At 54.8% G+C, this 15,898-nt stretch overlaps 1 protein-coding gene across 13 annotated transcripts in view; it reads left to right on the top strand.

Moving 5' to 3' along the window:
• The window catches only part of PHLDB1 (pleckstrin homology like domain family B member 1), a 44,302-nt gene that overhangs the window by 26,299 nt on the left and 2,105 nt on the right, over positions 1 to 15,898 (top strand). For 5 of the 13 annotated variants that reach the window (XM_082200214.1, XM_082200209.1, XM_082200215.1 and 2 more), the window contains 17 exons: positions 466 to 738; positions 2,740 to 2,880; positions 3,097 to 3,228; positions 5,536 to 5,664; positions 6,408 to 6,563; positions 6,664 to 6,774; positions 7,031 to 7,120; positions 8,879 to 8,980; positions 9,561 to 9,662; positions 9,988 to 10,131; positions 11,037 to 11,204; positions 11,316 to 11,426; positions 12,387 to 12,489; positions 12,731 to 13,025; positions 13,437 to 13,527; positions 14,304 to 14,450; positions 14,990 to 15,209. In XM_082200214.1, coding sequence (XP_082056340.1) covers positions 466 to 738; positions 2,740 to 2,880; positions 3,097 to 3,228; positions 5,536 to 5,664; positions 6,408 to 6,563; positions 6,664 to 6,774; positions 7,031 to 7,120; positions 8,879 to 8,980; positions 9,561 to 9,662; positions 9,988 to 10,131; positions 11,037 to 11,204; positions 11,316 to 11,426; positions 12,387 to 12,489; positions 12,731 to 13,025; positions 13,437 to 13,527; positions 14,304 to 14,450; positions 14,990 to 15,209 — 2,515 coding nt within the window. The remainder of the gene's footprint in view (positions 1 to 465; positions 739 to 2,739; positions 2,881 to 3,096; positions 3,229 to 5,535; positions 5,665 to 6,407; positions 6,564 to 6,663; positions 6,775 to 7,030; positions 7,121 to 8,878; positions 8,981 to 9,560; positions 9,663 to 9,987; positions 10,132 to 11,036; positions 11,205 to 11,315; positions 11,427 to 12,386; positions 12,490 to 12,730; positions 13,026 to 13,436; positions 13,528 to 14,303; positions 14,451 to 14,989; positions 15,210 to 15,898) is intronic. The other 8 variants (XM_082200211.1, XM_082200213.1, XM_082200217.1 and 5 more) reach the window with 7 other exon arrangements.

The following is a 15,898-nucleotide window of genomic DNA, read 5'->3' as shown; positions in this document are numbered from 1 at the left end:
GTTCTTGTGTTATGAGAGGGAGAGGGAAGCCTCTCTTTCTGGTTGGGTTTCTCCTCCCCTTCTCCCCTTCTGCTGCAATGGACATAGGAGCTTCAAGACTTTCCCGGCAGATTTTGTATCAGGCTAGCTGAAGTCCATGCTTGCAAAATGCCTTTGGGTCTTCTTTGCTCCTGCACCAGAATGTCTTTTGCCAGCTTTGGTCTGTGCTTAACGGAAGCAGCTGTACGATAAGACACTGAACAGGTTGGGCAAAAGCACGAAATGCTACATTCTCCCTTTCCCCTTGTGAAAAGGCTGGGGAAAGCCAGTGGTTGGGGAATCGGCCAACCACAAGAGCCAAGAGGTTGGAGGGAGCCAGGGTGGGGCGGGGTCAGCGGTGGCTCCTGCCAGAGCACCGAAAGCCTTGGGATGCTCTGGGATGCCGATACTGACAGCTTTCCTTTCACCCCTCTGCCCTTTGCTTAGGAGCGGCAGCGGCTGGAGACCATCCTGAGCCTGTGTGCCGAGTACACTCACAGCGATGGCGATCCGGGCCAGGAGCACAACAGCTTCCCCAGCGCTGCTGCCGAGGGCGCTGGCCAGCCGGGAAGGAGGCCCTCCAAGGGCTCCATCAGTCTTGGACGAGCGAAGGAGCAGCTGGCGGGAACCCTGGGCCTGCGGGAGAGGGAGAGCTTGGAGCGCTCGGATGAGGACCACCTGAAAGAAGAAAGCAGCAGCACGGAGAGTGCCGGCCAGGAGGTGAGAGGACCATGCTTGGAGCTGGGAGGACAAGGAGGCGCATAAGGGACTGCCCTCGGTGGAGTGCTCCTTTGCTCCCCAAACTGGCACTTTCCACTTTTCACTGTCACTTTTTTTGGAATACAGCTGCCATCTTCCCTGACTAGGCTGGCTGGGGCTGATAGGAGTTGGAGTCCCACAACAGGTTGAGAGCAGCTGACTTCGCATGTAACCTTGGTAGGCTCAGAGAGGAGAGAGTGGTTTGTGCATTTCTGCATCTCTTTGGGGAGAAGAATTATATGCCTGTCCCACCCCCAGTGTGTCTGGGATACCTCTGGCTAACAGAGTTCATGGCTGGTGTTGTGGTATGAATTTTAGATAAAACTTTATTCGCATTAGCCAATGGCCATAGCAACAGTCAAACATTACGGTATACGCAGAAAAGGAAATTTGATATAAGAGCACAATTTAAAGTCCTGAATCAGCTGCCCTTATTCTGACTGCCCCTGCTATGAACCTAGCAACCTTTGCTGTTATCTGCTCATTTAGATCTGATAGAAGGAATGGTATGAATTTATTTCTACCCCACCTGTTTGTTACACAGGGAACACCTATTAAACAGAACACATGGAACCAAGAGAATTAGAAGCAAGACTCAGCAGATCCAGTTTATTAGGGCTATTGCAATAGGACAACCTCTCAGCAAAACTGCTAGTTAGGAGAAAGAAATAAAAAAATTGTCCACTAGCACCTTAGAGACCAACTAAGTATGTTCTGGTATGAGCTTTCGTGTACATGCACACTTCTTCAGATACACCAACACGGCTACCTACCTGATGCTAGTTAGGAGGATTGACCAGAGCAAATTCGTAACAAAACTTATGCAGGATTTCAAGCACAGCAGACAAGGAGTCATAAACATAAAACATTCTTCTACATACCTCAAAATGGTTACAGGTCATGGGATATAAAGATACTTGACCTCACACTGGTAATCCACTTTCCTGGGGTGTCCCAAACCATTTGGTCCTAACTATTCAGTGGGGGCTGTTGACATTCCTTTCCCATGCCTGTCCTTGGAACCTCTCAAGGAAATGCCAGTGCTAACTCACAACAGACACAGGAAAACATCCTGCCGTTTGTGCCACTTTCAGGATAAGATAGAAGAGATGGAATGCAGCCTAGGAATGAGTCACAAAATGCAGACATGCGGGAATCATTCATGGATGCATTCTAGCCAAAGGTTAAATGCACTTAATATTGAAACATGATTAAAATCAAAAATATACACCTGGGGTCACTGATTTTTTTTCATTATTCCCCCCTTTGATTATAACCCTTCCAAGGTTTATAATCCCACTTTATCAAAGTCGTTAATCTACCGAGACATAGTCCCTCTTGGACATATTTACCAGACTATTAACATTGGCAAGCATTGAACACCACAACATAGCAATATAATACAAAGAATGACTGAAAGGAGAATTAATAACCCCCCTTTCAAGGCTTCCTTGATGCAACTAGCCTGAGGATACCAATATGGCAATCCTTTATGTAATGGGTAGGCAAACTAAGGCCCAGGGGCTGGATCAGGCCCAAACGCCTTCTAAATCCGGCCCACAGACGGTCCAGGAATCAGTGTGTTTTTACATGAGTAGAATGTGTCCTTTTACTTAAAATGCATCTCTGGGTTATTTGTGAGGCTAGGGAATTTGTTCATCCCCCCAAAAAAAGAGGTCCCCCACAAGGTCTGAGGGACAGTGGACTGGCCCCCTGCTGAAAAAGTTTGCTGACCCCTGGTATATGTTGTTCTTATTAAATTCTCTATGGTTTTAAATACCCAAGAGAAGCATTCTCTCCCTTTTTCTTCAAATGTGTCAGCTTATGCTTTACATGCAGCAGGGAGGCCTAGTCATCAAGGACGCATGAGGTTTTCTTGCATCAGCTTTATTCTGTGCCTGGTGTCAAATTAGTCTTCTAATTAGGCTGCCCTCTCTGCTGATTTTTCCAAACCCTCCGCAGCACGAAGAGCCACCCAGCACCAAAGCCAGCCACGAGGCGGCCCTGCTGGAGGAGGAGCGCAGCCGTGTCCTGGCCAGCGTCGATCAGCTGAAGAGCCGAGCTAAGGAGCTGGAGCAGCAGCTGCAAGAAACAGCCCGGGAGGTTAGGCAGGGATGAGGGCAAAGGGTAGAGTTCCTTCCTCTCGGCTGTGCCCCGTTTGGTCATGCTGATGGGCAGGGCACAGCCCAGGAGGGGCCCAGTCCTAGACTTCATTCATGAATGAAGAGTTGGCTGGAGCTCAGGGAGGCCTCTAACTCACCCCCACCTCCCGATGGGCCCTGAGTCTTAGCATGATGGGGCTCCTTGTCTCTCGCCCAGGCGGAGATGGAGCAGGCCCTCCTGCAAGGCGAGCGGGAGGCCGAGCTGATCCAGCTGCAGCAGGAGCAGAAGGCAGTGCAGCAGTTGCAGGAGCGCATGTCTGGTCTGGACGCCACCATCCACCGGGACAAGGTAAATGGCTGGCGCCCGAGGCCTCTTGGCTTCCTCGGTGCCACCCTTTGGGAAGGCACAGCCAGGCCACATGTGGCCCTCGGCTTGGGCTGGCCCTGCTCCGCCCAGCTTGGCTGCTCTGTTCCTTACCCCCCGCCCTCAAGGACGCTACACCGGGGGGAACTGGGTGGCCAAAGGGGCCCTGGCACTTTCCCTTGCCTCTCTGCTGGGTTTTCAAGCCGAGGTGACTCGCTCGGGAGCTGAACTCAAGGCTTGGTGCTTGGTGGCAAGCTGGAAAAGCGCTTGGGGGGCCCCAGAGGGGAGCCCTCCCTTTCCAAGCTGTGGTGTCTGAGGTGTCTCTTCTCAAGCCAGGCAGTGCTCTTTGCATCCACCTCCCTGGCGATGCTCAAGGCTGGGCCCTTCCTTGCCCCAATTCATCTTTCCAGACCAGAGGCATTAAGAAGACCTTTGCCTGCAAGACAGGCAGCTCCAGACCAGCACCTTGGCTGGCTGGGGATGGAAGCAAGTTGCCCCTGGGATTCCCACCATGCCCCTGGACTCCCTGGCATTTAGCCCCCCCCCCAGGTGCTTGTTTGGGGGCTGCCGATTCCCAGCCTTTCTCAAACCTTTGCTCCCGCAGGGAGCCCGAGGGGACGCACACACCTTGCAAAGCGCTGCCACTAACCCCCCGCCTCGCACTAACCAGCTCTAACCCTCTCTCCGTTCTCTCTCTGTCTCTCTTTCTCTCTCTGACTCTGATTGCTTGGATGCCTGCCTGCCTGCCTGCATCTTGCTGGTGGGCCACCCTAACTGAGACAGTGAGGCGGAGCATGGCTGAAGCCCAAAAGACAGGCGGAGGAGGAGGAGGAGGGAGGGTCTATTGCAGGTGTACAAACATCCCACCCCATCGGAGGCTGCCTGGCAGGGACACGGCTCCAGGGCCTAGCCTTGGCACCTCCTGGGGAGCTGGGCGGGGGGCTGAGGGGGCTTGGGTGCCTTCAAGGAGCTCTGCAGTGCCCTGCCTCTCCCCCATGCGGGTGCCCGTCCCAGCTGCCCCCCAACAGGCAGGGGTCTTCAGCGCTTCAGTCTAGCTGCGGGGAAACTTGCAGGTTTGTTAATGCACAACTGCGGATTTGGATGCACAACTGCTGATGCCGTTGAAGGCGGGCTCAGGGCTTGCTGTTCTGTTTCCCAGTGTGTAGGCCTCCCCAGCTTTGGATTATTCCTTAAGGACAGTGGAGAACCACCCAGTCTACTGCTGGCACATTAAATGCACTATAAAAACTCAGGGTGATGTGGAGTCTTTGAGGGCTGTGCAAGTGATCTAATTTCACAGGGTCGGGAGGACCTAAGCCAGGGGGTGGGGGTCAATACTGCACAGGACAGTCTGTGTGGGTGGAGTGCCAGGGCATGACGCCTAGGCAGGCTGACCCAGAATTGAAACTGACACCCACCCACCCACCCTGAGCAGTGGTGAGGCTTCATGCTCCAGCACCAGGGGGAGGGGGCGAAGAGTAGGCGGGGATGGCACGTAGGGGCGTGGAGCGTGTCCCAAGGGTGTGGTGCGCGTCCTGGGGGTGTGGCACCCAGCGCGGGCGGGCGGGGGTTAGCCACAATGGCACCCCATCGGGATAGCGCTGCTGGGGGCGGTGCGCTCCCCCTGCATGCCTCTTCCTCTGCCAGTGACCCTGAGATTTTGCCCCAAGGAAAACTGGATGATACATTCTATGCCCCTGCCACATTCTGTGGACTCCTGTGAAGTCAGATCCGGCATGCAGCCCTGGCCACGGGTGGCAAGGCGCTTGCTGCCCCCAGTGTGGGCCTGGTGCCTCTCTCCTGCTGCCAACTCACTCACTGACATGTACCCCAAAGTGCCCAGAGCCCCCAGGAAACAGTGCTGCACTAACTCCAGAGAGGTGTGAGCCTAGTTTTGTGTCTCAAACATAGCAGTGCTTGTGCATCATGAGTCAACTCTGGAGTGGCTGGGATGGGGCTGGAGGGAGGGTGTGTGTCTCATCCTGAAAATGCCCATTTTCTGGACTCCTGGGTATCTCTAGAGATCTTTGCAACAGCTGACATGGTGAACTCTTCTGGGCAGGCCAGTAATTGGCCGGAGAGGACTTGTGGGTGGCCAAGCCTGCCCTTTGGGCACATGGTGACTTTGAGACGCAAGGCTGAGGTTCCCAGTAGCTGCCCGGTAACCCTGTTAGAGTTTGATCCCCTTGCTAACCTCCTGCCCCTTGCTTTGCATGGCCTGCTCTTGAGAAGTGTGTTTTCTCTCTCTTTCTCTCTCTCTCTTCCGTGTGTGTTGTTTTCTCCCGGATTCAGGAGAGGGCAAAGGTTGATGCTGAAAGGAAGGAACTTGAGCGACTGCGGGCACTATACTCTGAGCTCAAGCGACAGCTTGATAACTGCCCTGAGTCAATGAGGGAGCAGTTGCAGGACCAGATGCAAAGGGTCAGTGTCTCCTCCCTTGCCCCCCACCATCTCCCCGCCTGCAGCCGGGGTCAGCGCCTGGCTGAGGGTAAGCATGGCAGGCTGGCTTGGGTTGGTGGGGCACAACTCAGCAGGGCCTGGTGCCCTGGCAGCTCTTCTTGGGGGGACGGCTTTTCCAGAAGAGGGAGCTCAGATCAGGGGTGGGGGCCCTCCTCTCCTTGAGCCCTCTTTGCGGAGCACGAAGGGGCTAAGACTGGAATGAAGCTGAGCCCATCCTGGCAGGGAGCAAGGGTTGCCAAGAAACCCACCCTACACCCCTTTCTCATGGCTCCTGCTGGCACCAGAGGAGTCTCCAGGAGGCTGCCAGCTCTTGAATGCCCCTCAGGCTACTTTCCTCCTTGAACCGTTTTGCTGGTTACGTGTCCTTTTGCTTAAAAAAGAGCTCGCCTTCTGCCATTTTGGTTTTTTGGTGGGTTTTTTTTTGCAAGGGTTTGCTTGCAGAGGAGAGCCAGAGCAGCCCTGTCCTTCAGGTTGCCTCTGCTGACTCTGCAGCCTTTGGACCCTTGTCCCACCTGCCCTGTGACCCTCTGGAAGGCTTGGACCGGATGCACCTAGAAGGTCCTAGGTCCAATCCCCAGCAGCATCTCCAGGAGAAAAACCCCTGGAAATCCTTGCTGAGTTAGATGGACCAATGTTCCTTCCCCCCCTGCCCAAGCCAGCCGCCTTCCCCAAGTCCCCGCTGAGCCACTGTGTCCCTGCTGCAGGAAGCGGAGGCCCTGGAGACGGAGACGAAGCTGTTTGAGGACCTAGAGTTCCAGCACCTGGAGAAAGAGAGCCGCCTGGAGGAGGAACGCGAGATGCTCAGCCAGCAGCTCCTGCACAGCAAAGCCGAGAGCCACCGCAGCGTGGCACGGAGGAAGGTGGGTGGGCGAGAGTGGAGAAGGAAGCCCTTTGAGCCGGGGGCACTGGCCACGTGGCGCTTGCTCAGCCCCCAACCCCGCTCTTTCCGTGTCCCCGCAGGAACGGCTGGCAGCGCTGGAGAGTCAAGCCAACCAGATCAGGCTGCAGGCTGCTCAGGAGGCTGACCGGCTGGGCAAGGAGAAAGCCACCACCTTGCAGATGCTGCAGAAGGTACCGCCTGGCAAGGAGGCCATCTGGCAGAGCTGGGCGAGGCATTGCAGGCAGGGCGGGGCCACCTGGGGTGGGGCTTCTGTCCTGCCAGAACCATTCCCCCATAGGGTAAGGTTAGGTGGTACCTGGGCTATTGACATTGGGGAGGGCATGGCTCTCCCCTTGGCACTGTGCCATAGGGGAGAGGCAGCTGGAGGCTGGGTGGCATGGCTGGAAGCACCCCAGCAAGCTTCTCCCTTTTCCTTCCCCGTGGCAGGAGAAGGAGACCCTCCTTGCACTAGAGAGACGGTACCGGGTGCTGACTGGTGGCTCCGGCTTCCCCAAGGCCTCTACAGCTCTGCGAGAGGTAAAAGGACCTCTGTGGGTGCCCAGGTTTTGTGGGTGGGTGGGTGGGCTTCAGCAAAGCCCCAAGGGTGCAGGCTTTTGCAGCCTCCTGAACTTACAGTGGGAAGTGAGCCCTTGCCTTAGCAGCGCTGCTTGTTTCTGCCTTTATCCCACCTTGCCCTGCTAACAGCGCAGAGTTCGATGGCAGTCTCTCCTTACTAAAGAAGGAGGCTGAGAGGGAGGTGAAGAGGCAAACCCTGCCCAGGAAAGCTTGGTGTGCTGGGACCTCATGCCCATAGTCTGAGATAGTTAGCTATTATTATCTCCCATTATTGAGATTTTCCAGATCCATTTAAAAAAAGACTCTTCCAGTCTAGGGCATGTTGAATTTTTCAGCCTTCAAATTCCAAAAATGAAGGGTGCTAAAATGTTGTATTGGGAACTCGAAACCTATTTCGTTTAGTTTTGCTTGGTTAGTAAAATGTGTGTAAAATCACATAGAAATCATTAAAAATGATTGCCAAGTACTTGCAGTTATTATTATTATTATTATTAAACATTACCTGCCATTTTCAGAAGATAAAATTAAAATTCTTTGGTTTTCCAAAAGCAGTTCATGTGCTTCATCAAACTTGGACTTGCCAAGCTAAATGTTGTCCAATCAAGAAAATAATAGCAGATTTGAATTCCTCACACCCAAAAACATATTTTTAAGACCCTTCACTGAAGAAATTTGCAAAGATTAAGTTTCAGCCCCTAACTTCTGGAGTTAAAGGAGTTTACACCTTGTGCATTTAACAGAAACTTCCCAGAAAACATTGAGCAGTTCCACCCAAAGTATTTAGGAAACCACTTGTCTGGGCCGCTCTCCTGCACTATTATTCTGTAGCTCTGTCTTGTTCTTTCAGGTGTTGCACAATTACCACCTGTATAAAATATTACAGGGGTTATTTCTCTTTAAAATGTGCACATGGGGGGACACTGCTGGGCCCCCCCTGAAAGACATGTTCCCTCCCCATTTTTCTTCAGGCCACAATATCCCTGCAACCGTTTTCTTTATTGCCTGTATGATTTTCTGACTCCCAGCAGTAGCCTCCTTTCTCTGACTTGCTTTCTTTTTCCCTTCTGGGGAAGCTTGAGGGCGGGGGCCTCTCGTACTGGCAATGAGGCACAAGAGCACTTAGTGGGGTAGAAAACAGAAGAAGGCCTCTCTGCAGCCTCTCCGTTGCCTCCGTTCTGAGAAGAAATTGCCCAAACAGCCTGAGGGTTCCATTATTATTATTGTTATTGTTATTATTATTAATTAAATTTTATTTATACCCCGCCCTCCCCAGCCAAGACCGGGCTCAGGGCGGCCAACACCAGTATAAAACAATTGATTGAAATACAACAAGATTAAAATACAACATTAAAATGCAGCCTCGTTTCAGTAGGAACTCAATCAAAAACTTTTTGGAGGGATGAAAACATCAAGTCTTCACCAAGGCCAACTGTCCAGACTAGTCCTACGTGGGCCAGAAAAGCCAGGGAAATCCCCAAATAGGAGTTCCATCACAGAAGAAGAAAGGAGAAAGGAAGAGGGGGAGGGTGGGACAGCTATGTGTGTTCTCTTTCCTTCCTCCCCCCTGCCCTCCCCCCACAACCTGAGCTGACATTTTCAGGGTTCTCCTGTAGTTCGACTGCCACGGACAGACCCCGCCACCTTCCTCTCGTGCCCCCCCCTCTTTCCGTGCGTCCTGCTGTTCTTGCAGCTCCCTCACCGCTGTTCCCATCCTCACAGGAGACGCTTCCTTTCTCTGAGCTGGGGGAGGCGGCTGCTTCTGCAAGCCCCTTCTGTGCAGCTATTGCTTCCTCCGCCCAGCTCTATCCAGGGAGGACAGAGGTAATGCCATGTGGCTGCCCGTCTGCATGCCTGCCTGCCTGCCTCTGAGCTGCTTCCCCGCTTGTTGCATGCGCTGCAACATCTCCTCCCTGCTTGGCTTGGCTGTGCCCATCCGTGGCTGGACTTTGCAGCGTGCCTTAGATCTGTGGGCAGGTGTTTCAACCCAGACTTGACTCTGGAATACATCACTTCTTCCCTCCGACCCACATGCACGCAAACACTCCTGCCTGCTGACTTTCCCTGCTCTTCGCTAGTGTGATGTCTGCTCCCCACAGATCCCAAGAACACTGCTCTGCATTGAGCAGTGGGCACCAGTGTTCCTGGGTTTGGCAGAGGCACTCACAATATGGCCTCACTTGGGCAAGAGGTAACAGAGCAGGATGCTCTACTGTGCGTAGCTCTTGCAGGTAGATGCCACCTGGCACGGCTGTGGGCCACAGGCCACAGGTTAGGCCCTTCCCAGGTTGCCATGCTTGTGTGTGTGTGTGTGTGTGTGTGTGTGTGACATTGCTCCCTTGGCTCAGTGCCCCAGTCCCTCTCTGATTCTCCTCCTCCTCCTCCTCTGCCTGGCTGCTTCTAGGAGTACGTGAGACTTTCTGACGTTTTCCCATTTTGCGGCTGTGGGCCAGATGCTAGCGCCGCACCTGCCGTCCCCTCACCTGCGCCCCCACTGTCCTATGAGGTACCTGCCTTTCCGGTCCCATTGCTGAGGCTGGTGCAACAGTACACGCAGCCAAGGGAGATGTCTAGGGGCAGGTGGGAAAGGGGGTACATCCATATTCCATGCTAGCTCCCAACAAGAAGGAGCCTACTCTAGCCTAGCCCACTCTTTGGGGGGTCCCTAGCGTAGCCTCCTCCACAAAAAGACTGCTGTGGGGGAGACTGGTGTTCTCCCCATATGCCTCCCCCTCAGCTTCCTCCCCCCCCCTGCATTCTCCTCCGGCTTTGTGCACTCCCGGACTGCTTGCAGCCTGCCTCTCACTCTTTGCCTTTTCCTTCCTGCCCAGTACGTGACAACTGACCAGCTGGCAGTGATTCTGGGCAGCGTCAGGTCGGCTGTAGGGCTTGCCCACTCCCCCAGCCCCCCTGCGGCAGACTCCGCTGCTACTGCCCTGCCGGCGGCGCTGCTCTGCTCCTCCAGCTGCCCCCAGGTTTGTGCTTCTGCGGCAACCCCTACCCCCTTGCTACCTTCTCCCTCCCTCCATCGCTTCCTTTGGGGGTAGGCGGGCTGCCCTGCACACGGTGGCAAGGCACTGGGGCAGGGGTGGAGGAGTGGGGGGGGGCCTTGAGTTATAACTGTGTGTGTTTGTCTGTCTGTTGGGGGCAGTGGGAGAGAGAGGGAGGATTCTTTTGGCCTTGAGGTGTATTTACTTAGAATACTTACCGTATTTTTCGCTCCATAAGACACACTTTTTCCCTCCTAAAAAGTAAGGGGAAATGTGTCTGTGTCTTATGGAGCAAATGCAGGCGGGAGGCAGGCGGGAAAAGCCCCCAAGAGCCGCACACCCTTTAAAGAGCGCACGGCTCTTGCTGGCTTTTGTGGGAGGTGGGGGAAGGGACAGAGGGCAGCCCCTCAGTCCCTTCCCCCACCTCCCAGAAAAGCCCCCAAGAGCCACACTCCCTTTCACGAGCCGTGTGGGTGGGTGTGCAGCTTTTGGGGGCTTCTCCCTCCTGGGGAAAAGCCTGCAAGTGCTCCACGCTCCACGCGGCTCGTGAAAGGGAGCGCTGAGCAGAGCCTGGGATGCAGACAGGCTCTGCTCAGTGCTCCCTTTAAAAAAAATTTTTTCCCTTGCATTCCCCCTCTAAAAACTAGGTGCGTCTTATGGAGCGAAAAATACAGTATATCCTGCTGCTCAGTGAGTTCTCCTTTAGAAGAATAAGGTGCAAGAGAGCCAGACCCACACATCTCTGCAGGGTGGGCAGGGGCTGGTGCCTAACACCTGTCTGGCCTGCGTGCTGTTGCTTTTCGGCCAGCTGCCTGTCCAAGTCTTTCACGCTGTCTCCTTCCTCTCTCTCTTGCCCTCCTTCGCCACCACCCTCTGCCCGTCACCCTCAGAGAGAGCCGTGGTGGGCAGAGAGCGCAGTGCGGCTGCCACATTTCGCCCAGGACCTCCCAGCTGGCTTTGAGGCTGAAGCAGGCCCCCCTGCTGCTTGTCTCTCCTCCTCCTCCCCTCCTCCTCCTCCTCTGCCTGCTAAAGCTCACTTGTCTCCAGACCCGCGACAGGTAACGAACCATCCCCGGATGAGGTGCTGCTGTGCCCCTTGGAGGCCCCCCCTCACGTCCCACGTGGGCACAAGCCACGCCCTCTTTGCCAAACCTCTTTCCCTCCTGCAGGTCTATCGCTCCAAGATGGACGGTGGCTCCAGCAGCTTGGCTTGGCCCAAAGGGGGCAGCTCCTCCTCGCAGCTCAACGTGGCCACTCTGGGACGCAGCCCCTCACCCAAGGTACAGTGGGACAGCGGGCGAGGTGGGGGGGGGAGCCTCGCCAGCAGCCCTGTTTAGGGAAGCTTTTAATGTTTAATAGGTTATTGTATTTTAGTGTTCTGTTGGAAGCCGCCCAGAGTGGCTGGGGAAACCCAGCCAGATGGGCGGGGTATAAATAAATTGTTGTTGTTGTTGTTATTTATTTGCCCCTAAGCCCCTTACTCAGGCCCTTCTCCCTCTTGCATCCCCTGAGGTCCCTCATTCCACTTGCACCCCAAGCTGGGCCGTGTGAGTATCTCCAGAAAACCCTCCTGTTTCTCTCCCCCCCCCTGCAGCAACTGCCGCCCCCCAAAGATCTGGCCAATTTGACTGATGGAGCTGAGGAACTGGTATCAGTGGAGCACAGCACCCCTTCCTCAGTCAGTGAGCATTTGTCAGGGACTGGGCAGATGAGGAATGATGGAAACCGCCTCCAGAGAAGAGGGAGACAGTTCAGTATTACAAGAGGGGTTTGAGGGAGATCACAGTTCAGAGGCAGGTGGAAGCTGGAAGCTGGAAAATAATGGGAGAGGAGGAGGAGGAGGAAGGGGAAGAAGCAGAACTAGGGGAGAGAAAGCTGACAGACTCAGTGTATTTAGAAAGTATTCCAGACCCCCCCTTCTCCCAGAACTTGGTGGGCATTGGAAGTAGGAGAGCAGAGCTCAGAGGCAGAAGGCACAGCTCATCCACCGTGGGCATAATGGGAAAGACGGAGGGGGTGGGGTTTCGCTCGGAGCAACACCATTACTCAAAGAAGCCGCATTTCTAATCCTCTCTCTGTGAATACTGAATAAAAAGCATTGGTAAGAACTTCCTTGTCTTATCCATTCCTGGCAACCTACCGTGTGGGGTTGGTTCCTCTGAAGCCTGACAGCATAGCACCCTGCTCTAGGGGCAGCTGGGACTGAGAGGTCTGGATTCCAAACTGCTTCTCTCCCGCAGAACTCCCTGTCCCCACAAAACGGCACCGGCAGCCTCCCTCGGAATCTGGCCAGCACCCTGCAGGATATCGAGAGCAAGCGCCAACTGGCCCTTCAGCAAAAGGGTGGGTGCTGGGGAGCAGGAGAGAGTGGTTTGGGGTGGGGGGCAGGAGAATGTCCACAGCCCAGCCAGCTCCATTGCTCGCTGGTCTGGTGTTGGGAGGGGGTGGTGGTTTGGGCATCTCTGCCCCAGATTGGGGCATGTGGGTGTCTTCCTGGCATAGGAATGCCTTCAGGGACTGGCGGGAGGGCGCTGAGCTGCTGCCCCCGGCGCTCAGCCTGCTTTTGTCCTGGGCATCTCTGCAGGCCAGCAGGTGATTGAGGAGCAGCGGAGGCGCTTGGCCGACCTGAAGCAGAAAGCAGCGGCCGAGGCTCAGTCCCAGTGGGAGGCCCTGCATGGGCAGCCCCTTCCCCCTTCTCCGTACTCCCCCCTCATCCACCACTCCATCCTCCATCACCACCCACCGGGGGGCCTGGGCCTGCGCGCCAACGAAGACGGGGAGCGTGCCTACGACACCCTCAGCCTGGAGAGCTCCGACAGCCTCGACACCAACCTGTCCACGAGCGGCAACTCCGCCTGCTCCCCGGACAACGTCTCCAGGTACAGCGGGACAACAGCCGCCGTCCCTGAGGCCCGGGAGAGCAGCTCAGCCCCTGCCCTGCTTAGGGAAGGAGGAGGACACTCTCTTCCTCTCTTGTGGATCGAGAGGCAACCCTGGGCTTGGCTGCCTTCTCTGCCCCTACTACTACCCTCTCCCCATTCCCCCGCCCTCCAAGTATCTCTATCAGCTTCTCCTGGGCTGAAGGCAGAGCTCCCTGCAGGGAGGCAGAAACAGAGCTGCCCTCTGGCCCTCCCCGCAAGCAGTGAGTATTCCCTCCGACCACCATCCATCCATTTCCTCCATTTCTCGCATGGCTCTTGAGCGTTGCCTCTGCCCAGTCTGGGTGTTGCCCCGTAGCAGAGAAGCCCACTGGCATGGCTCGCCGCTGACAGCCTGGCTTTGCCTTGCAGTGCCAGCGGGGCAGATGCAGGGAAGATCGAGGAGATGGAGAAGATGTTGAAGGAAGCCCATGCGGAGAAGTCGCGCCTGATGGAATCGCGGGTGAGAGAAAAGCTGGTGGCTGAGACATCCCAGCCACCTCCCCTTATCTCTTGTATTCCCCCTACGCTCCTCCCTCCCCTTGGTTGGGCACTGCAGCCCCTTCTGCATTTCACGTGGATGTTGGGTCTCCACCAACTAAAAATGTTCCCTCCCCCTTGGCAGGGTTTCTTATCAGCTCTCCTTTCTTGGCAAGCAGGTGAGGGATTATTTCCCTCTGGCTGATGCCAATCACATGGGCTGATTGGGGAAAATGTTGGTGCAGAGTCAAGAAGGGAAGGGAAGCTCATTGGTAGTGCAGAAGGTCCCAGGCTCAATGCTTGATGGCATCTCCAGGTAGGGCTGGGAATGTCCCCTGCCTGAATCCCTGGAGAGCCACTGCTGGTCAGTGTAGGCAGCACTGAACCTAAATGGACCAGTCATATCATAAGGCAACTTATGTTCCCATTAAACAGCATCCCTTTCTTCTGAACCATAAGCGCTGGAGTCTTACAGCAGACACCTCAAAAAGAGAGTAACTCACTAGGTAGGGCTAAAGCTTGGTGCTAGAGGATCTGCTTTGCAAGCAAAAGCTCCCCAATTGCATCCTCAGCATCTCCAGGTATAGCTGGGGAAGATCTCCTGCCTGAATCCCTGGAGAGCTGCTGCCAGTCAGTGTAGGCAGTCCTGAGCTACATGGTCCAACGGGTCTGACTCTGCATCCCTGTATGGGTACATATGGGCAGGTGGCATCCCAGGGTGGGACAGGGCAAGGTGCTGATGTGGGGTGCCCCTTGCAGGAGCAAGAGATGGAGCTGCGGCGCCAGGCCCTGGAGGACGAGCGGCGGAGGCGGGAGCAGCTGGAGCGGCGTCTGCAGGATGAGACGGCGCGGCGGCAGAAGCTCATTGAGAAGGAGGTCAAGATGCGAGAAAAGCAGTTTGCCCAGGTATGGGGGCAAGGGGCTGAGCGCAGCTCCTATTCTTCTGGTCCCAGTTAGGAGAGGCAGAACAGGTGGCAGGGAGGCTTCTGCTTCGCTGCCCAGTAAATCATGCCATGTGGCTTCTCCCACTGGACCTTGGGAAACTCCCTGGGGTTGGGGGTCTAAAAGGACAATCAGCATTTAAGAGGGGAGCCTGCCAGGATTCTTCATAGCCAGCCCTGCTGAGCCCTTCCTTCCCTCCATGGGCCTGGCCTAGTCCGGGTGCCGCCATTTTGAACGAACCGTTGCCACTCCCTGACACGGAATGAAGTTCATGCACGATCTGACCTGCTCGGTCATCAGGCACAAAAGCAAAATATGTGAAATGAGGGCATTATTGGGCTTCCAGCTAAGCGGGCTTGGGGATTGCAGCTGGTTGCGCTGAACAAACTTGGGGTCTCTCCTGGCTCTGGCATGCAGCTCCTCCTTCAGTGTGGCTCCCATGAGCTGGGAGCCCTGGAGGCTGCACTGGGCCCGACATGGGAACTGCCCTCTGCCCCACACAGGCCCGCCCCCTGACGCGCTACCTGCCTATCCGCAAAGAGGACTTCGACCTGCGTTCGCACATTGAATCATCTGGCCACAGCGTGGACACCTGCAGCCATGTCATCCTCTCCGAGAAGATGTGCAAAGGCTACCTGGTCAAGATGGGGGGTAAAATCAAGTCCTGGAAGAAGCGGTGGTTCGTTTTTGACCGCCTGCGGCGCACTCTCTCCTACTACGCAGGTAAGCCCTGTTATTTAAAAAAATTAAGGGGTTTGGTTTTTGCTGCCCAACTCCCCAAGGGACTGAGTCCTCTAAGTCCATGATTAGTCAGAGATTAATGGATGGAGGCAAGATCCATAGAAGGCAAGGCAGATCTTTATTTTTCTGTTGCAACGGAGTTCCCTCCCCTCCTTGCAAAGAGATAGGAGAGACCCTGAAGAATGGTGCACAAGCCCCTATAAAGACTTTTGAAATTGCCCACCCTGTAGCTACTCCCCAAAACATCATACATACATCACAGGAGGCAGAGGTCTCCAGCAGAAATTTGAGAGTGTTGCTTCTCTCCTGTCTGCCAGGATAATGCCTCCTTCAATGGAATTTATGGGTAGCTATTCATTCCTTTGAGATGGTAAACACCTTAGTTCATGAAACTCTTACACATATTGATAGTTTGCTCAGCTTAACAGATACTTGCCAGACTGTATTTGCAGGGAGGTGTAAGCCCATACAGTCCAAAGACCATTGGAAAGCTTTCCCCATTTCCTTCCTCCTTGCAGAGAAATATTTGAGGTCAATTTGAGAGAATCAAAATGGCTTCAGGATTGCTCTCCTGTACTATTTCAGACACGTGGTTTATATACTTATGTATGTGTGCTTACCTGAAACATTTATGAACATCTATTCTATATCCGAGACCTTAGAATTCTTAT

The sequence above is a fragment of the Podarcis vaucheri genome, assembly GCF_965113315.1.
Source record: "Podarcis vaucheri genome assembly, chromosome: 15".
Taxonomy (NCBI): domain Eukaryota; kingdom Metazoa; phylum Chordata; class Lepidosauria; order Squamata; family Lacertidae; genus Podarcis; species Podarcis vaucheri.
Note: the sequence above shows the minus strand (reverse complement) of the source record. Positions and strands in the feature narration are given on the sequence as shown.